The sequence below is a fragment of the Camponotus floridanus genome, unplaced genomic scaffold, assembly GCF_003227725.1.
Source record: "Camponotus floridanus strain SB8 unplaced genomic scaffold, Cflo_v7.5 scaffold52, whole genome shotgun sequence".
NCBI lineage: Eukaryota > Metazoa > Arthropoda > Insecta > Hymenoptera > Formicidae > Camponotus > Camponotus floridanus.
Window position 1 is genome coordinate 431,375 of NW_020229681.1, and position 23,539 is coordinate 454,913.

General features: G+C 29.1%; 1 protein-coding gene across 4 annotated transcripts in view; it reads left to right on the plus strand.

Annotated features, from left to right (window-relative positions):
- LOC105259507 (ABC transporter G family member 23) overlaps positions 1 to 23,539 on the plus strand; it is a 48,231-nt gene that overhangs the window by 19,055 nt on the left and 5,637 nt on the right. For 2 of the 4 annotated variants that reach the window (XM_025412520.1, XM_025412521.1), the window contains 7 exons: positions 11,757 to 11,852; positions 12,296 to 12,388; positions 12,922 to 13,023; positions 15,339 to 15,581; positions 18,546 to 18,860; positions 19,205 to 19,312; positions 23,316 to 23,409. In XM_025412520.1, the coding sequence (XP_025268305.1) occupies positions 11,770 to 11,852; positions 12,296 to 12,388; positions 12,922 to 13,023; positions 15,339 to 15,581; positions 18,546 to 18,860; positions 19,205 to 19,312; positions 23,316 to 23,409 (1,038 nt within the window). In that variant the 5' untranslated portion in view covers positions 11,757 to 11,769. Of the gene's footprint in view, positions 1 to 11,756; positions 11,853 to 12,295; positions 12,389 to 12,921; positions 13,024 to 15,338; positions 15,582 to 18,545; positions 18,861 to 19,204; positions 19,313 to 23,315; positions 23,410 to 23,539 lie in introns of those variants that run through there. The other 2 variants (XM_025412522.1, XM_025412523.1) reach the window with 1 other exon arrangement.

Consider the following 23,539-nt stretch of genomic DNA (forward strand, 5'->3'; position numbering starts at 1 on the left):
TGCGCGTAGGTGCGAAAGAACATTTACAAAGAGTCAATACTCTTCTCTGTAATACTCTCTTTAGTTCCAAAAGACCCGTGGTATCTAGAATATCTTCTCAAACAATCCATTATGTCTGCCAATACACGCGTTACGTTCATTCTATATTCGCATTAATCTCGACATAAGAGAACTGAAGAATTTTCAGAAAGAATGTCAATAAAAGTTTGCTAAAAATCCATGATATTTGATTTAAAGAAGCCGCTATTAATGGAGAATTGTACGTTCAACTGCAATATTTTGTTGATTTTTGTCCCGTACAAAAATTAAGAGACAAAACTGAACGACGAAATTTCACATGTATTCTTCGTTAAAATCGCTTGTGAAATTCTTTCTGAAATTGACTAAATTTTTCTTCTCGTGGCACGAGAAAGTGGTCTAAATTGTGGTCTTGAAGAATCATTTTCTAATCCAGTAGTGATCGAGTTCGACTTTATTTTTCCGCTACAATAATCACATAATAAAATTATAGTAAAATAATATAATAATAATAATAATAATAATAAATTATGATAAAACGAAAAAGGTACTAATGAAAATTTCAAAACTGCGAGAAATTGAAAAAACAATTTTCTTCGAAAGGAAAATATGTCTATTACTATTAGTCTCCATTTTTCAAACACATTTGGTATTTAAAGTATCTCCATCTTTCATTCCCTCATTCTGTGAAGATACAAATAACATGCAAAGTAACATACGTTACAAACAACTGTAAAAAAGACGTTGCACTTATTGACATTCATATTCTTATAGAAATTGATGTCAGTTTGTCAATCTCGACTGTGATTCAATTTTGATTCAAATTCGAAATGAATACCTTGTGACGTTACTGCTTTATTAAATGCATTATACGATGGAAACATAGAGACTCGCAGAATATTCGCAGCGCATTATCGGTCTCACGTAATAGAAGAAACGGAATCGTGTTCTGATGATACCGGAACACACGTCGCAGTGAAATCGAACGTCACGAGTCAGACGGTCGTCTTCGAACACATCTTCACATGTGCATTAATATTTCCCATCTCTCGTTTCTAAAAAAAAGATCAACTTCCGATCTCCCCTGTACTAGAGATTGACTTGTTGCATAACATTTTTTTTTATTAAATTATGAGTTTCATGTTTATCAATCTAAAAAAAATCACTTCGTGCAAAGATCAGCTATTTAAATTCTCGATTTTTGGTTTTTTATATTAAGAAACATCTCTCTCTTAAATACATTTTTTATATTAAGAAACATCTCTCTCTTAAATACATTTTTTAATTTTTTTGACAGTAAGTTTTGACAGTATGACATATCTTTTTATAATTTATCTTTGACTTTTTGAAATATAATTAATTTTATATAATATAATTAATTTTAAGAAAAGAAATTTTAAGAAAAAAACAATAAAAAATAATCTTAAAAAGTCAAAAAATATTGATAAAAAAAAAGACATTTAGGATTCCTCAGAATTATAAATATATACGCGCGAATTTAATAAAATGTGTGATCTAAGCTATTCTTTTAAACTTTAATGGTCATTGACTTTTAACGTTCTTAGAACTGTGAATATTGCATAGAAGATCTAAATTATGATAAAAAATATTTTTAGGAAAGATATAATCTCAAGTGCATTGACTTACATTATAATTGTTGATTGTAGTATATTTCTGACGGATTAATTAATCATTCTCGAAGATAGACGATAATATATCTGGCATAATAAGAAGAAATCCCACGGCGATATCGAGCCGCGATGTGAAAGACCGAGAGAAATATACTTTCTAGACGGCATTAGGAGGAAAATGTATATCCGCAAGTTAAACGTACCTGCGGCACAAGTATTGTTTCATCTCGCGATGCAACTGCGCACATAAGGTCAGAGGTAGCAGTCGTTGTCGTAACTTTCATCTTGATGCTTATACTCCAAGAGGAGATATCATGATACGATGTAAAAAAAGAAAAATTTCCAAATATTCCTTTATATATTTCATTGCAGGAAAAATCTTGGAAACGTGTTAACGTAAAATGGAGTATGAAAAGAGAAATATAGAACTCTATTAAATTTATATAATTTAATACATAACGCGTTACACACAAGGAGAAGATTACATAAATTTTTCGAATAAATTACAATTATATCAGTAATATAAATCGGGAAAACATATATAATACATAAGTTTCGATATCTCTCGGTAAATCTGTGCAACGGTATTAATTGCAACGCATCGATTGTGCAATAACGAAGCCTGGGCGCTTGGAAAAAGGAAGCAAAAATATGTTCTAATTCGCTCGCACCTTGCAGAAGCGCGAGTTACAAAACGGAGAGATTAATTCGCGGACATTAATTCGCGCATTGTCTGAAATACAGAGACGAACGGATGCGACAGAGACAGCGCGAGTTCGCGATATTCGCACGCTTTCTCGCGAAAACCCCGAAGATTGCCAAATCCTGTTTCTCCTTTGGTTCCAGGTTGCGCGCGACAACCGCGATTTTCTGCGCATTTTCTATGCATATATCCTCTTCGCTATGTTTATCCTGAGAACCTCGGCCGGCACGATTTCGCATGCGAAACTCCACCGGAGCATAGTATTTATGTACAGAGGAAACGACGTGGCTTGTTCCGTTTTCAAAATATTTGCGTGTGAATTATATTTCCCGAGTATATAATCGTCTATAAACAATGAAACGCGGAATATTAAGAATAAAAAAATGAACGAGAAACATAAGCAAAGAATTTACTAGCAATTCTTGAGAAACTATTCATTTATTACTGTATTGTAATGATGTCATTTTAAAATCCTTCCTTTTCATGCAAATGAACCTTCGCTGACAATGACAGAAAAATAAAAAAGATCTCGATGATACGCAGACTGACAATAAGATATATAAAATAAAAAAATTATAATTAATATTTATCTTCGATGCCTAATATTATCTTTCTCACTATTAATCTTATTACTCACTATTAATCTTATTTTAATCAAGTGTATTCTCTTTAGTTAAAAGCTAAGTGTCAGAATTATTATAAAAAGAATTATTAAAAAAGAAAAATATCTTTTTGTCGTCGTAGAAATATTACTTCGCTTACCGTCTTCTTAGTAATTTAATTGTTTTGCACAAATTGCAAATCGATTTTTATTATAAGAAATTTGTTATATACTTATCATGGCTGAAGATTAAAAATTACAATCTTTATAATTAATTGGTGATCTCATCTCTGTGCAACTAATATATATAATTTTATATAATTTTTATATTTTTTTAAATGTTTATATAATTTTATTAATATATATAATTTTTCATACTTTATTATCATCGTTACTTTATTTACAAATTTTTCTATACGATTATATTATTTTAGTAATATGTATGCTCTTGTTTTTCAAAATTTTTTCGCGATTGCTATGCTTAAGATTTCTAGTTTTAATATTTATTTTTCTAATACATAAATTACAATATGTAATAAGAATTATTATATAATCAACGATTTGATGAATCAGAGATGTTTTTTATTTCCTCTAAATTGATTATTCTAATATTTTATTTATGTTGATTGCTCTAAATGACACATTTCTATTATGAATTCTATTCATTTATTAATATGAATATAAATAATAACATTGCAAAGCACAATAATTATATTAATATTCGAATCAACTACTGTTTTATGATGAAGATTGCATATAAAGGTAATGTATTCCTATTGTAAATATAAATATAAAAATGAGTAAAAAAAGGATGAGTCTGTTTTTTGTAACTTGTTTGTCACCGTGTAATTTAAATCTTCGGAAAAAGCTGAATGACAAGATTATCGTGAATATTGTATGTAAATATTGTATTGATTGTATGCATGTTCCAAGAAATTATCCTCTTGGAAAAGGTAATACAGTCAAGTATTTTTAATTGTACTGTCTCATGTAATGCAACTGCACTGAAGAACTGCTTATTCAAATGTATTTATAATAACTATATAACTATATCTAAGCTATTTTATTTCTTATATACATATCTACGAACATAATTTTCGGAGATCTCTCGATTTTGCAAATAACTTTATTCTATATGTGCACATTAAGAATTTACAAAATAATCAAATGGAATATGATCGATCAATCGCGAATGGCTAGATTTAGATTCAGCAGGAATTGCGTGGAATTGCTTCAAGGACACACTAACGGTTCAAAGTACAAGATCAAAGTGTTTACGTGTCCTCAGTTGCCAGTAGAAGCCTGCAGATTCACGCTACATATTACCCAAAGGGGTTACGGCATGGTGCAATTAAAATTATTGATAGATAAAAAAGTAGTGCAAAAAAGCAATAAGCATATGTCGCTAGGCGAATGAATATATATAGGCGCACGTTACGCAATCGAAATCGACTTGATTGATACCCTGAATGAAGATCAATATTTCTGTCTATTTGGATGAAGTATCAAGAGTTATATCGTTTCATTTGGTGCTAAATGTGGAAAGTATTATTATTAATCGATCCTCTCTTTTGAAAATATATATCCATGCTGTATTTTTATCTAGGTAATATCAATCATCAAAAATTTTCTTCAAAAGTGTCACTCAATAATATTATTCGATAAAACAGATAAATTTCAAAAGTTTCTCCTTCATGAATATCCAACGCGATTGGAAGATAAACTTTATTTGTAAAATAAACGACTTTCCAAGATAAATGAATAACAATAAAAGAGCAATGAGAGAATGATATATGATATTTTGACCTGTGTAATCGAAGTTTTAAATATTTGCCTATCAATCGCGGAAGATAATATCAAACGTGAACAGCATCTTTTTCTTTCGATTTACGTTATGCAAAGAATTGTCGTCATTGTCGGCGCGACTTGGGGCAGGATGACAACAGAATTGCACCCGATTGAAGACGCGACGGAATGAAGAAAGAAATAGCAAGACAATAAAAGAAATCCACCCGGCGAAGGTCGGACGCGTCGCTTGGTCATTTGAGTCACGCTCGAAAATCGCGCGGCCAACGTGCGGTATCGCGAGCGGAATCCGTGACGGTGTGCTGGAAATGTGCCAAGGTCAATCGCGGGTGCGGATATTAAAGCGAAAGTGGTGCAACGTGATAGACGTGATGGACGTCGACTTGGAAGCGTCGAAATGAGCGAGGCGGGACCAAACGAAGCGTTCTCCAAACCCTCGGGGTCCGATGAGACATAAACGACACTGTGTACCATCGCTCTTACATAAGACGCGTACGCATAGACGGTGTGTAACGTAAACATACCGTGTGTAACTAAGGGGGAATGCCATTTCGAGAATCATTTTTGAAAAAATCCCCGTATGGGATGCTTAAAAAGTATCGTCGAAATGATTCACAGAAAATCGAAGAAAATAGAAGGATTTTTTAATAATTTTAACAAACGTCATTACATATTTATTTAATTTATATATTTTGTCTGTCTTTCTTATTTCTTCTTTCTAGAAAAATTTATAAGATTGCTTTATTGAAATTATTTTATTGCTGTTTTCATAGTCGGAAGTTACGAAAATTATTTAGTATTATAAATTATATATAATATAATATAAATTATATATAATATAAATTATATAGTATATTAAGTAAGTCGATAATTTTTTCGTCTTGACGTTACAAAAATTATTTAGTATTAAGTAAGTCGGTAATTTTCTCGCCTTTGACGTCACACAATTCCAGATAACAGATATACGATAGATTACGCGTACTTATTACATTTCATGTAAGCTGCAAAGTTTCACTCGAACTTAATTCGACTGTTTTATTTCCTCGTGAAAAGGCACTTACACACGCAGGCGATTATATAGTCATCGCGAATGAGCAACTCACTGAGAAAAATAAGGCGCCGTTACATTATAATTATATAAATGTGGACGCATAGAAGCTTACACATAGGATTATAAAATCCGTAATAGAATAAAAAGAATATAATTCATTATCAAATACATGTTCGACGAATTCCGAAGGAGCAAATTGTACATAATTAATATAATAACTGCGCATGCAAAAAAGCATTATAAACCTTTCGGATATTAATTTTGTTTGCGTAAATTTGAGTAATTTATTTTAAGTAACTGCTAAAATTTAAGAAAAAGCACCTAATATAGGCATCATAAGTAACCGTCATTATCTGTCTATCAATCAATTGTCAAATATTAACTCGAACATTAACCTGTATATTTTGAATATAATTAAATATCATATATTTATAATAACGGAAACATAATTACGGACATAATTCACATTTCTACATTTCTCTTTTTCAAATTTACTTTGTATGTAATTTAGACGAAGAGGTGAATTAGTAGACTATTCTTTATACTAATGTTATAAATTCATAATCTCCAATTTATATGCCATTAGGGAGATTTATCGATTCCAAAACATATGCCATTAAGGAGATTTATCGATTCCAAAACAAGCTATATTTGCAAAATTTTCGGACTCGATTCAGATTTTAACCTGATGTCTCTCGACCGAAAAGCTTTCAAGGCCTTCAAGCCATTTCTCGATTCAGGTTTTAACTTGATGTCTCTTGATCGAAAAACTTTCAAGGCCTTCAAGCCATTTCATGTGTGAGGTCGAGTAATTAAAAAATCATCGCACGTATCCTTAAACATCGAACATAATGAAATTGCTGACGCATCACGCTTATACATTTAAACAACAAGAAAGGATTATAACATACAATTAAAATTTCTATAGTTTATATTAATAAATCCAAATAAATATACGAGATAATTGCACAACTAATAATAAGCAGGATAATAATTAAGTAGAGTAATAATTAAACAGAATAAATTTTACATTTTTCATTCCCAAAAGATATAAAATCCACGAAACAAATTAAAAATAAGAAATGACGCACAAAAACTTTGGACTTAAACAAGAAAGTTTTTATCTAAATTAAACGCGTGTTAAGTGAAAGTGGAGAGAAGAAGGAAGAGGAATTAATTAAATTAGCGAGATTAATCGCATGGAATTAATTATATATTAGCTTTTCATTTGCGTTGCACATTGAGTTCAAAAATAGCATCTTACAACGCATGATAGACAAGTACTCTTGATAAAAAAAATTGTGTGCATCACACAATATATGTGCAGTACAATCTCATTTTAATTGAAAGTAATTGCCAATTAAATTATATTTTAATCTTATTTATTTTTGTAAAGTAACATTCCGAGAATTAAATCACATGACATCAGTCAATCAGACATTAGTTGTCGATTAAGCATTCGTATTATGATTTCTAAGATCTCTCTCTATATTATATGTATATATGTATAAAGAAGAGAGAGAAGAAAAAGAGTGAAAGAAATTGACACTATCTTTAAAAAAATTAATTCAATTTCATGTTTGAGTTTATACTGTTTTTATGCATATAACATAAAAAATATCCTCAAGTATTCTTAAAAAAAAATTCAAGACATGTTAGAAGAGACATAAAGAAGAAACGCGACCAATCCATTAAAATTTCCTTGAAAAATGGAATAAAATATATCACGAGAATAATTTTTACACTTTGATTTTCGTCATTAGATTCGCATTTCGACCATGACCTAGAAAGCAATCTTTTCATACATATCCTCGCTCCATGTTTTCAGTCGGAATGTCGTATTGTGTAACAATTCTACACTTCAATTTTTGAATTCTAATCAGCGTGGTTTCGTTGACATTAATAAATCGCACATTAGTAAGAAAGCACATTAGCAAACGTTTAAGTCAACACGATGGATTTACGCAAATTTAGCGACAAGCTTGTCTTAATTGCAGATCTTAACTACTTAATGCAACTCTAAACTAAGAAAAAGGGCAAAACAAGTCAAGTATATAAAAAATATTCAAACTGTATGCAATAAATAAAAAAGAAAACAAGAAAAAATTAAGAAACATAGTTATATGTATTTGACGTTTCTCGCTATAAAATAAAAATTTGGTATTCACCTTATAAACCTTAAAAAAATTGTTACAAAACAGTTTAGTTACTTAGTTGTCTTTCAAAACAAATCTTTCTTACTAATGTCAAAGTGTATCAATGGACAGATTATACAATTTTGTAATATAATATAATTTATTATTTATTTATTATTTATAATTTATTACTATAATTTGAAGAAATTGTATCTATATATTGTATCTCTTTTTCTTAGTAAAAAAAATGCTCCGAAAAAAAGCATCAATTCGTTTTGGAACTATAAAGTATCATTAAAATACTTTTTAAATATTTATTATAAATTATGTCTTAATCATAAAATAAATTGTCAAATATATTATAAAATTGTTTAAAATATAAATGTCGAATATTGTAATATTTACTATATTAAAAGTCAATTATCAATTTATTATTAATTATTCCGTTGTGTCAGCACAATATAAAATATAATCAAATAAAAACAACATATATATATATACAAAAACAACACATATATAAAAACAACATATATATATATTGTATGCCATAATTGTGATTCGGAATAGATACCAATCTTTTTTTATATAAATAGTTATCATACAATTTTTACACTATTATTTGGAATTAAACTATTATTTAGACTTAAAAAAGTACAAAACTGGTGTGATATTAAGTATAATTATTTTATGATATTATTTATAATTATTTTGCTTAATGAAGATTATTTCTTTTAAGTTTCTTAAAGATGATGAAAATAAATATTTATTTTATTTTTTATTTTAATATAATACATAATAATTTTTTTATTTTAATATAATACATAATAAATTTATAATAAAAGTTATCTTGCTTAATAAAAGATTATAATAAAAGTTGCCTTAAATTGAAAAAAGATATTTATTTTATTTTCTCGAAAATAAGAATTGTTACTTTCATCCCTAGACTATGTTATATTCGTCCCCGGCCCCCAAGACAAAAGTAATAAGCCACGTACTTGTGAAAAGCTATAATAATTCTTTAAATATATATTTATTTATTATAAATATTATTTATTATTTGAGATTGAAACATAAATATAATAATAGAGCAATAAATAGAGTTTTTTAACATATAATATTTTTTTATATCTCTAACGATAATTAATTAGTGATCTATAATACAAAAGATGTTACTTTTGTCCCCGACCTCTCCGGTATCTCATATAAGCTCTCGTCGCACTAAATAGATTACGTCATTATTATTACATATAATTTCTTAAGTATCTTTAATTAGCATTTTCTGTTGTCTATACGCAATGGAACGAAAAAGAGTATCATATATCCGATAAAAATATATAATGTACATCACACAAATAACATGATAAGTAAGTAGCACAACCTTGAAAAGGGTATATAACCCTGATGAAAGTTTAAGCCTATGTTCGTGTAATGCATTTACGCAATCGATATCTAAGCAGAACGATATGATAGACAGATACTCGCACAGTGTCATTTTGCAAACGATAAATCGCGTACGTGTCCATCTTGTCGTTTATATCGAGGCAAACGCGTTTATGCACCATCAGATTTAATGGATGATCGGTAGTTACGATTTATTGCAATCTCACGATGACAAATGATAATGATAATAATATCTGTCACGATGGAATCGATCGCGCTGCCGATGAGAGGAACAACGCTGCTCACCTGCGATTATTAAACCGCATCTATCAGTCGTTATCGCGGTTTTACACGGAGTTACTAAACGATTAACTGCCTTGTAATAGATCAGAGATATATGTTGTGTGACCGAGGGAGAGAATTATGCGTCCCTGATCGCGATTAGAATGTGCGTTTTAATTAGAACGATAACGTGTATGTACGTCGAGAATAAAAATCGCGGAAATATTATAAGTTTGAGTGAATAAAGTAATCTTTTTCGCTTCTCTATCCTTGGCTTTTTTGACGTAATGCTCGGTAATGTAAAATTCATGTAGTTACATCTACGAACTCTCTTAAATTACAAAAGTTCATATTGCTTACTTTTAATAAGAAATATTATAAATATTAATTTCTTATTAAAAGTAAGCAATATGAACTTTGGTAATTCAAGAAATCGTAGATATAACTACACACACGCGCGCGCGCGCACACAGACACACACACACACACACACACACACACACACATATGTCTGGTAAAAAATACCAAGATCAATTAATTATTTCATTTATTAATGATGCTTATGAGCATTAAATATTCTGTATATAAAATATACAGAAAATATTATCGAAAATCAATTCAGAGCTGCATAATAAGTAATCTATTGGCAAAGACATAAATAAAAATTAACTCAATTTGATCGCAATTGTCCAAATACAATATATTATCATAGCTTCCAACCATTCTTGTATGAATAAATCGAAATAGAAGATCAATCGAACTATAACTGCAAAGTATTATCAATTCAAAGTATATAGAAAAGATTCTCGCATTAATGACTTAATGACCATTCTTTATGACCATAATAAAACGGACGAATGGACTTCACACTGCAAGAAAAATCATGGTATCCTCTCTACGTTTGTACGCCGCGTCGATCGACTATCTATGCGCGGCCGTGACCACATTGTCTTAGACTTATGCAGTATTAAAATGACACCGGTGGCGACGCTGAACTCCGACATCCGTACAGCACCGCTAACTACGCAAGAATACGCAATACCATGACAACTTTCGCTGTCACGTCGGCATGACGATTCGCACGGGCAGTCAAGTTTAATCAAGAAATCACACTGCGCAAAGTCCGATTATAATTATTATTATTAAAGTGAAAGAAATATGAATACCGATGTTTTTTTCTCCTTAAACGCGTCTTTTTTTTCACGCGTATATGATACATGTGAATTTAAGAATCTATTAATGTTTTTCTTCCGCAAATGCAATCGCAATCTCTCGATAAAATTCTAATCGATCTTTGTCATTTATTTTTTATATTCAAAATATAAAAAACAGATAATTCTAGATAATATTCTTCACAGATAATTCTTCTCCAACTGGAACATAAATACATTTATATATATATATATATATATATATATATATATATATATATATATTCGTGTTGCTTCCACTTTAATAATAATAATTGTAATCGAACTTTGCGCAGTGTGATTTCTTGATTAAAGTCGACTGCCCGTGCGAATCGTCATGCATGTAACAGCAAAAGTTATAAATATATTATTATATAAAATTATTATTAAAATGTAAAAACGAATATGACATCATTATTCTATTTTTATTGCGACAATTATGATCGATCTCGGTAATGTTTTAACAAGCATTGATGTGCGAATAGATAAAGACTTGAGGTCTAAAAATAAGTAAATGCAACCTTAGTAAATCGAGTAATCAATTTACCGAACAAGTTTATTTTATTCCGAAACACAGTGTTGTATGAACAATCAAATTCAATACTCACTTATAATTCTCTTTCTTCTCCCTTTTCTCTCTCTCTCTCTCTCTCTCTCTCTCTCTCTCTCTCTCTCTCTTCTTAATAAAAATTAATACAATAGATTATAAATAAAATTTTTAATATCATAAAAAAATGTACGAGTATTTCTATCTCCCATAAAATAAACATAAATGAACTAAGTAAATTACTGAGGGAGTATTTTCGATTTTAAGCTTGGATCTTTATGACAGTAAAACTAAAGCTGAAAGAAAACGCACATATATGCGTCACGGATAAAGCTAATTCAAACGCTTGATTGCTTCAAGATGCGATTACTATTTTCGTATCTACAGGAATCATATGCTTTTCCTCTCGCAGACCAAGTACAATCATGGGACGCAAACGGGATGTCAAATCGTGTCCACCCACGACCAAAGCCAGATCTAAATTTGTATCACGGATATATGAAAATCGGTAACAATAACTTCGCCGATATTTTAACCTTCGTGTTCTTTACTTAAAGATAAAATTAAATACATAATCAACTATTTTTTATTAATCGTGTAAAATTATGATTATTTTCATGTATATTTATTTATTATTAATTATCAAAAATTATTTAAATATATATATATATATATATATATATATATATATAATTATTCAATATACTTTATTAAAAATTAAAAATTGTGAAATAGTTACAAAATTATATTAACACATTTATATTAATACATTTTATATTTTCCGTCACAAAATACTTTAATAAAACATTGCAATTGCATACTAAATTGAATAAAAATTGTTAGAAAGTCTAGCTATTTGTCAAGCCTATTATACGATTTAGAGAATACGAAGATTAGCACATCACATTAAGATGATTATTTGCAATAGCGTGAGATGCTTTTCTTCCATAGACGCGAGTTCAAGCGATGCAAACGGCGCGACAAATCGTCCACACCGTTAGAATTACCTGCCATCGAACTTAAGCAGCGAGTAAAAACTAATCGGTAAAAGCATCCTTCACGATTCTATAGCGATGGGTTCAAATAAAAATTTTTTCATTTAATTCTAATTCCGAAAAGAACTTGCTACTGTTTCTGAAAGAAATCACGATGTCTTAGAAATCATTTCATTTAATTTAATTGTGACAAATTCCATCGTGTTTATATTTATATTAACTCTTAGCAAATATATGTTGCATAAATTTGTTAAACTTTTAATACATGTGATTTATTTATAAAGAGATTTATTAAATTGAAAAGATTTATTAGAAAACTATTTTAATTGTGTATAAAGGAAGCTTTATTAAGGTTTTTTTATATGCGTGTGCTACATAAAAAAGATTTCCTTTGATAGCAATATGCTCAACAAGATAACTTTTTAATTGAAATAAATTTGAAATGCATGAATTTCGATCATTCCGACTAAAAGAAAATTGATAACTTCGGAAATTGGCAACTGGATTCAACCCATCGCTAATCCTAAATGTAACATAGTAGTATCTCTCTGGCATATCAATGTTAAATCATTTTACGTTCAGATTAACGAAAATTATACAACATGCGGCTCGAGTCGGCGATAAATCATCGAATTCTGTATTGGTCACCGAAATCGACTCGCAAGAACAGGCTGATCAACAAAGGTGTTTTTCTCTTTTTATGCACGGTCTTGAATATTTTTATTACACAAATACATATATTAAATGTCACAACACTTCACCGTTCAATTACCATAATTGTTGTGTATAATACTTAGTGATTACTAGCATCATTTACATCTCGATGTTGTATATACGTTTTTGTTTCTTTTTTTGCAAAAATATTTATATTATTTTTCTCTTTTTCTTTGATTCTTAGAACTTATTTGTCAGATTAGTATGCAGATTAGTAAGAATCAAAAAGTATGTCAACACATATATTTTGAAATATACCACTCTGTTGCAACAAAACATTTTACTGCCGCAACTGCGCTTCTTGCTAAACGCACGTATACATGCAATTTGATGCGATTGCAGGTCACAAGACAAAATATCTTTTATAATTGTCTGTTCCAATTAAGTTTTATATACTTTATTGTATTAAACTTGTTAGATTCCTTCAATTATTCCTAACAGTAAATATTTATGCATTAATATTAAAGTAAAAATGTAAAAATAATAAGTCGCTTCTTATAATCTTCTTATTTACCGTTAACAAGCCATTCACCACTTGCGAAATAATTATCTTTTGCTGCGGGACGATAAATTGTCACAAATCGGTCGATATGGGTGTGATGTTAATTTGATTGTAGAATCAAATAGTGTCAATTAATTTGATAAAAAAATTAATTATAAAAAGCTATCTGTTTTCTCATTCTAATTGTGAAATATTTCTTTACGTGTAACATCGCAAAATTTTTCACGCGATTGCAACACAAATTTAGCTTTTTTAGACTCGCGATATAGTTTTTATACATTTCATATATTTACAACTATGACTCGTAATAATTATATACGTTGAAACATTGCTAAATCATTCCCCTTCACGCGTTTAATGCGTAGTAATCTAATGGATTAATATTACAAAAATTTCTTGGAAAAACATGAGTCTTACAATGCGATGTTTGTAAAGGTCATTATATAAATTCGTTTGTATATCCAGCGACACACATAGCACACAGCATATTATTTTACAAATAATTTTTCAAAGATAATAATTTATCTAAATTATTGGCAATCAATTGTTAAGTTGATTTGTTTGTACAATATACAATAATTTAAGTTTGTGCAATAAATAAGTTTTGTAACAACGTCACTTCTAATTCTAAAAAATAAGTACATCAAGCAATAAAAGACAAGTCTATTGTTTAAAATGAAACTTATTGCTTCTTTTGGACAAAAATGATCAAAAAATGATCACAAAATCTGTTTTATGAAAAAACTGATAATAATAAATTTGAAGCAAAAAATGTGCAATTGCATAAATAATTATTTAAATTAATTATTAAAGAAAACAAAAATATGAATTTGAAAATCAATCTTAATTCAATTTTATAATTTATTGTTATAATTCAAATTAATTTTTACAAAGTTTATATTTATCTTCATATTAAGAGATAGCATTTTACACTTCAACAAGTGTAATACTCGCATTCTCTAACTTTATTAGCTACAAAATATGAAGAATGCAATATTCGCATGTTCGCGCAAGAGAGAGCTCATTCTGAAGGAAAGAAAAATCGCGAAATAAGATCAGTGAAACAACGAGTGAAACAGAAATCGCGTGAATTCATGCTCATTGACCGCGCCGATGCGTGTGCATCTCTATACATACGCACGTGTACACGTATATACATATACACCTGTGTATCATCTAGAGGATACACATGAGCGCCCGTCTACATATTGCCCAATGAATTGCCACGCGCGTCAGCGAAAAGAAAGCCGCACGTCTATTACGTAATTCACGTCGCTCTTTCTATATACCGTGCAATTCGAGATTTGCAGAATCGTTTCCCATGGTGCGTGTAATACGCGATAATTTCGCAGGAGCGTTTTTGGATTTCTTTTTAAGAGAGTGGACACGTGTTTTTGACACAGCGTTACAATTTTCCATATAAAATTCCAGCACTTCTCTCTCTCTCTCTTCCATAAAATTCAGAGATATAGTTTTGAAGATGAAAAAAATTGTTAATAATAATTTTCGATCGAATTACATTAATTTCAGAAAGAAGCATAATTCATTTACAGAGAATCGCAGTTAGCCTCACCTCGAAAATATTTTTTACATCACGATTGTACGCGACGCATCACAAGCACCTTGCGAGCGATCGCGCAAAGAAATCTCCGCGCATTGATATCGCATATAAGATTGCACAAGACATCGCATGCGATTTGTGACATCCTTCTGCATCGGTAATCGCGCGTGCGATTTCTGAAAATGCGCGCTCTCGTTAATGTCATGCTCGCTCGTGTTCCAGCGACGGAGGTGCGGGTGCCGCGGGTCTCACGAACGCAACGACGATGCAGAACAACACGGATACCAACGTGGATCTGACAACGATGACGTCGAGCACCGTCCTGGCGTCGCCGGGCCTGAACAACCCCACCTGGAATCGTCAGCAGGCCGTTAGCGTTAGGCATGCCTTCAAGACTTATGGCAGCACTAAAAATCCGAATCAAATCTTACAGAATCTCAACATGACCGTAGCCAAAGGCTCGATGTAAGTATACTAATTATTTTATTAATTGGGAGTATAAAATTTTTGCAGTAAAATATTATAAAATATTATATGTGCATGTAATGGGACAAAAAATCCATTTTTCATTTACAATAATAATAATCAATTGATGTTATAGATATTTTCAATATTATTATATTATTATTATTTTCATATTATTTAGTTTGCATTATTTAAATGCACAAAATTAAATTAAAAAATTTATTAATTTTTTTATATCTGTATTAAATATAGATCAAGTAATTATATATATATATATATATATATATATATATATATATATATATATATATATGACACATAAGTTTCTTAATGTATTTAATGCAAGTTAAAATGGAAACGATAAATATTAATATTATATAAATGTCTAAAAAATGTTATAATATAATGTAAATTATAACTTATTTGTTATTAATAATTAAAAACGAAACATAATAATAAAAAAATATAATAATGTAGATTTTTTATTCATATCACATGTTCATTACATTGCACGCTAAATTTACATGTCTCGCCATCAGTGTGATTGCTCAATTTCCTGGCTCCAGTACCTTCTCTCTTGTAATTGCGGTCAAAATAAAAAAAATTGAGCATTTATGTCTTTTTACTGAATACACAATCTATATTACTAAATACGCTGCTTTGAGAAAGCGATACATGAAACTCGTTTCTACCTTAATAATTTATCATTTATTGGAACGACGATTAATCTGTGCAATATTGTGCGAAATGTTGTATTTCAAATTGTTAGATCGCGATTTATGATAAGGAATTATTCGCAATAGTTATTCCGTAACATATGAAACAACAATGTAGTCTATAATGCAACCAGGAAATTGAAACACTTAAAAAAATCATTTCCGTTATAATCATTACGGAATTCATTTCGTAATTGCCAGGCGATCGAGATATACGATTATATCATGCCTTTCGCGTTACAAATTGCAAAGTTGAGATAATAATTTAGCGTATCAGATTATACTTTCAAGAGAAATGTACGCGACTATTCCTCTTACATTTTGGATTTAAATTTTGTCAGTAACGTTTAAAGCATTTGTTAGGAATTTCAATTAGCAGAATATCAAATAATTAACGGAGTTATTGTTAATTATTCGATATCTTGCTTATTGTTCTTAGCAAATGTCATTTTTAAAATATCGAATAAACAATAATTAATGAAATTAGGATTAATTATTCAATATTTTGCTAAAAATGGCAATTTCGATATTTTGCTCGATCTAATCTAATAATGATTCACACACACAAAATATTGAAGATCTTTTAAAACAAAGTAAGCATACTTTAAATATTTTGACATCTGTAAAAATCTTCCTTTTGTCTGTAAGAAATCCTTTTTTTCAACAATTTCGCTAAATTGATTTTGTTCTAACGATATCCGATAAGAATATGTATGATTGTATCAATTAATTTTATAAAGAATTTTTAAAATTTTTTAGTGAGTTGACATTTTTAGTGACATTTAATTGTGTGTATTTTTTAAAAATAATATCGACTCCTTTAAAAAAATATATGGGCATTGATCGAGTGTGTCTCGCATTTTTTATTTTCTCGCATTTCAGATCATAAATGTTTATCTTTTACACATCAGAATTCTTCGTTAGCCATGTAAAAGAATTTGTAAGAAATATCGTTGAAAAAGCTTTACTTTTATTATATTGTTTTGTATACAATATATTTTGCATTTTATCATAGACATTTTTCTTTTTTTTTCGGATCTAATTTCTAACAAAAAATTGTAAAAATATTATTACTTGAACATATTCATCATAATGATCGTTTATATAAGACTTTAAGTGGACCTATTTAAGCGATTAATGTCAGCTTTATATAATTATTGATTGCACAATTATCGTAAATAATGTTGAAAGAACTAATTATTGTTTTAATTACATTGGAAGCGTATCGATCTTTATAATAAACTGGTCATGTTGTGATTAATCTTTCTTCGTTTAACAATAATAATAAAGAATATTAAAATATTTTATCGACACTTTAATTAGCTATTAATTACAAACTTAATTCTGAAATTTCACTCTTCTTTGTTATTTATTTCATTCATAAAACAAAAATGTCTGTCCACTTCCTTAATTAAATAATTATAGATTTAATCAAAAATCACTTCTAGCGGTGAAAATCCACATTCTTGAAAAGGAATCTTGTTGGAAGTAAAAGAAAGGGTGTAGGAATATTTTATATATAAGAAAATATAATAAAATTCGCATAAGCCGATGACAATTTCTCATGATTCACTTCGGCATAAAGGCAATGTCCCAGGCCATGTTCTCAATTTCCATTTACCTCGTCGTGAGTTATGTCACGTACGCTTCGCATTCAGCCTTCAATTGACCCGCCGTTGCAATTTAAATTTGATTATTCGTTTATTGTGCTTGCTTCAACGAATTCTTGACGAGCCACATGTTCGTCTCACGACACGACGTAACGCTCGTTTTGCATTCCGTTTGACGAGAGAGTCTCCCGCGAGCGCTTATCAGTCATGCAAACAATTCTATCATTCAACTTCCGGCGAAACCACTCCAGGATCAGAGTTACAAATAATTCCCGACAGAATTTGCATTTTGCCTGGACTTCAAGAATCTTGAATCTTTCAAATGCGCTAACCACGCTTTCGTTAGCATATCGACAAAAATTGCAAATGTAAATGATGCTCGTCGCAAGCGGTCCGACTCACCTATTCACATTCAAAACTAAATAGATGACTGAAATACCTTTAATAGAATACGCGTAAGGATATTTATCATCCATGTCAAGTTGTCCTTCCATCAGTCTAAAAAGATTCTAAAGTCTGTTATACAGAATATAAAATTTCCTACTCAATAAAAGATTCTCGAATCAAGTTGAAGCATTTTTTTCAACAAACTTATTGTAATTTAAACGAATATCGATAAAATTAATTATTTATACTAGATATGGGCTGCTGGGAGCCAGTGGATGCGGCAAGACTACCCTATTATCCTGCATCGTCGGCCGACGAAAATTGAATTCAGGCGAAATCTGGGTGCTAGGTGGTAAACCAGGGACAAAGGGCTCCGGCGTACCTGGGAAGAGAGTCGGTTACATGCCACAAGAAATTGCTCTCTACGGCGAGTTCACCATCCGCGAGACCATGCTGTACTTTGGCTGGATATTCGGAATGGGCACGGGCGAGATTGTTGAGAGGCTGCGTTTCTTACTGCAATTTCTCGATCTGCCATCGCAGAATCGTCTGGTGAAGAATCTCAGGTATTCATTCACGTGCAAAGAGATTCTCTCGATTATGTTCAGAACCACTCTATTTTAAGAACGTTATAACTTTGCAAATTACACGTCTCTTTTCGAAACAAGAGCTGAATATTTATTTTGCAATATTTAAGAACCATTGATATTCAAAAATAAAATAATTTCACCATCCAATTATTCCACTCTTCTCGAAATATTATATTATCGATATTTGTTGTTTAACAATTTTGAGAATTGAGCCAAAAATATAAGTGTTGTTTACCTTGCTTATAGTAAATTTCAAATTTCGTGAAATATGTTGCATAATTATAATATATTAATATTAACACATTATTTCTGCGTATTAGTGGTGGTCAACAGAGGCGAGTATCCTTTGCAGTAGCACTTATGCACGATCCTGAATTGCTGATTCTGGATGAACCGACCGTAGGTGTAGATCCGCTATTAAGACAAAGGTAAGTGGCTTTCTTTTTTTTTCATACGTTTTAAAAACAAATTTTGATAGAAAATATAGTTATTATATAATAATTCAATATATACAAATGCAATAACTGAAAGAGACAGCTAACTTTTATACGTACAATGATGTCACAATGATTAACCTTGTGTTTCCTTTTGCAATAAGCATAATTTTAAAAAGTGAGATGACTGTAATTATCTTATGGATGAACATTTTATATTTTTCAATTATTATAAAAAGTTAAACATATGTGAAATCATACACGTGCTAATTATATAGCATGTTAATAACAACTCACATTCATACTAACACTCATAAAGGACCCCGCAGAATCCTTATGGAAAATGGCTTTCGGTGAAATTTTCTGAAACTTTGCCATATGATAGTTCTTGATGCGTAGATCAAAAGTGTCAATGGACACATAGTCTGAAAAATTATAGTTTTTGAGTTACAGCTGTTTGAAGTTGGTGATTTTGCGTAGTATAAGGCTGCAATATGATCATATAAAGTAGTATATGGAGCTTTATATATACATAACTATGCTTATATATACATAACTATGCTTATATATTTTTCCTACTTACATATGTACATATTTACATACTTTTTACAATTACATGTATATTAATGTATACATATGTTTATATATATATATATATAAACATATGTATACATTAATATACATGTAATTGTAAAAAGTATGTAAATATGTACATATGTAAGTAGGAAAAATATATATAAGCATAGTTATGTATATATAAAGCTCCATATACTACTTTATATGATCATATTGCAGCCTTATACTACGCAAAATCACCAACTTCAAACAGCTGTAACTCAAAAACTATAATTTTTCAGACTATGTGTCCATTGACACTTTTGATCTACGCATCAAGAACTATCATATGGCAAAGTTTCAGAAAATTTCACCGAAAGCCATTTTCCATAAGGATTCTGCGGGGTCCTTTTAGTATATTGTTAGTCACGCGATTTAAATAAATGTTTTAGATAAATCATCAACGCTGCAATTTGAATATTTAATTTAATATTTAATATAACACGATTGTAATTTAGATTTTTCTTTAAAAATCGTCGTTAAAAATAAATTAAATTAAAAGCATTATTAAAACACATATATACAGTGTCATATTCTTAACATATTTAAAAATTACCGCGAATTACATATCAAAATTTTAAAAAATCTTTCAAATATCATGTTCTTTTATGTACATGTTTATCTATATTTTTAGTATACATTACACAACTTAAAATCTTAATTTCGATCTGAGATGATTGGATATATATATTTCAAATGAAATTTTTTTGTTATTTCGCGCAATTATTCTGAAACAAATATCAAATAAGGAAGGAAAGAGAACAAATTCAAAAATGACAAAAATTTTCATTCGCATTTTCGCTGAAAATTCAAATGTCGAGATAAAATTGTGCGTATCACATGATTCATAATCAATATGTTCAACTATAAATCACGTTTGAAGTTTTATTTAAAATAGAAGTTTATGTGAACAGGCTCTGTATGCGAATATGTATGACAGCAAAAAAACAAAAATGAAAAATGAAACTTGCAAATGCTTCAAGTATATTTTCTTAACTAGCATTTTTCTATTTTATTCTAATGTTAAATTAGACTTTTGAAACTCGTGTTATATAGCAATTTGTATACGTGGAGAAGATTTAAGCTGAAAGATAATTAAAGTTCCTTATTGGCAGTTCTCATTAACAATTGTTCAGGTTTTACTAATGCTTATTCGAAGAAGGAATGGTTCTTGTCTTCAAATTTCCATTTTTGGACATTGGACTTTGACTTCTGAAATAGTAATCGGCCAGTCTACATCCGCTTATAATGATCATGACATTCAACAATAATTATAACTCACTCCCGTCGTATAAAGCCTTTCTGGACATAAAAGCATGATAAATATTTCATTAAAACATTTTTAAACACATATTTATTCATGTGAAAATGAAAGATTTCAAATAGTATATTAAGTCACGACTATAAAAAGTTCTTAGCTTATAAATGTATTTGAAACGCGTCGTGAATAATAACAGATTTAAAAAACAAATTCTAAAAAATCTTTAGAAAAAATCTATAGAAAATTATTTTTTAGAAACCACAAAACCTAAATAACGGATAAAGCTAAAATAACGGATAAAGTCTTTCCAAATAAATTTGTAAATATTGCAAATTTTAATAATATAGTAATTGTGGAATTTTTGCAGAACATTTTCGATTTGGTAAAAAAGCAGAATTTGCTTTCATATAAAAAAGAAATAACTGCTTCTCTTCGAAAATAAATGAATAATTATCCGAATATTTTCTACAATAATATTTTATTTTGATGACGGGAAATCAATCATTATAATTATCACTCATTATAATTATCATTATAATTATTGTTGTCATATCTTTTATTCGTTTTTTTTCATGCTTATGCAATGTCCTTCGGTGCTTAAAAAAAATGAAATCGATCATATGTATGTATAATGTAAATAAAATGAAAATAAGATTCATATAAATTTTCAGAAATGAAACATTAATCATCTATTTATAAAACTGTTCTTGCTATGCATAATTTCCGTAAACGAGATAAATAAATCTAATCCACAGAAAAGATAAAAAATAATACTAGCAATTTGCATAGTAGAGTAAAAAAATTTTTAAGTATTAAATTATTATTTAAGAAAAAAAATTTAGTTCTTGTTATGTCTATTGTTCGCTTTTCTCAAATGTCACATAACAATTATCTTATAAAATATTTGTGGATCGATCATTTTTCATTCACAAATATCGCTAGAATGTCATAATTTATTTTATATTTTTTCTTATCAAATTTCTGTCATTCTACTCATCATTAAATTGTATATTTGTCTTTAAATAACACATTAATGTGACATAATAAATATATGTAATAGCAGACAAGATATCAAATCGTAGACACAAGAGATCAAGATATCAAACTTTCGTGGCAAGTCAATGGCCGTCATTAGAAAAAAAATTTGTATTTATAAATTTTCTTTGATTGAGTAAATCTTTTTAATAAATTTAAGTTTAAAAATTAATTTTTTCTATGTATAAAAAAGGTTCTCTAATATTCAATAACGTCTAATAATATACATATCTACATAGGTACAAGAAATGTTTAAGCGCCGTATCTGCGCCTTTCAACTTTTACTTAGTTAGTTACGGTCTGATTTTACTAATTTTTCACAATTTTTCTCAATATTGTGAGTGTAACAAAATGGAAAAATCAACCGATTCGCGAAAAGCAAACATATATTATTCTAAACATATATATCTATATGCTTTCTTTTTTCACTTTCAATAACAAATCTTATTTTTTTTTTCTTTACTTATGGAGATGTTTATCGTATCAGAGTTTTTGTCGTAAAAATTAAAGTGTCAGAAACGCCAAAAAATCACGCGAGAATTATGTTCAAAATATCATATATATATATAATAATGACGTGAGCTTCTCTTATACACATATATACGTAATAATACATGTATGTAATAATACATTAATCACAAACGATGCGAATTTCTGATTGCGGAATAACTAGAAATAGTAATAGCTTCAATCAGAAACTGTTGCGAGCGTAAAAATTGATCACTGTGTCTAGCAAGATAGATGTACGTACATTAGCATTAATTTCCTCTTTATGTGCATTTAATTATATTTAATTATATTTTTAATTATATATATATATATATATATATATATATACTATTATAATTATTTTAACATAATTAATTAATGTTTGTAGAATTATACATTGTATATTTGTAGTCTCTCTTTCTGATTACTTTTTTTTTCTTTTCTCCCTATATATTTTTTAATATAAATATATATATATATATATATATATATTTTTTTTTTTTTAATATAATAATATATCGTTTAAATTACAAAATTATATAAAAAATATATTAAATATAATTAAGAAATGTCTTTTCAATTTTTTATTTTTTATAGTATATGGAACCATCTGGTTCAAATCACCAAAGACGGCAACAAGACGGTCATTATAACGACACATTACATCGAAGAAGCCCGACAAGCGCATACGGTAACATTATTGTTTAATTAGATGTTATGATCGAATATAATCGAATATTATGATCAAATAATCAGATATTATAATTTTATCAATTTTAACTCAATTTTTTTGTGTAAAACATAATAAAAATAACGTGTTA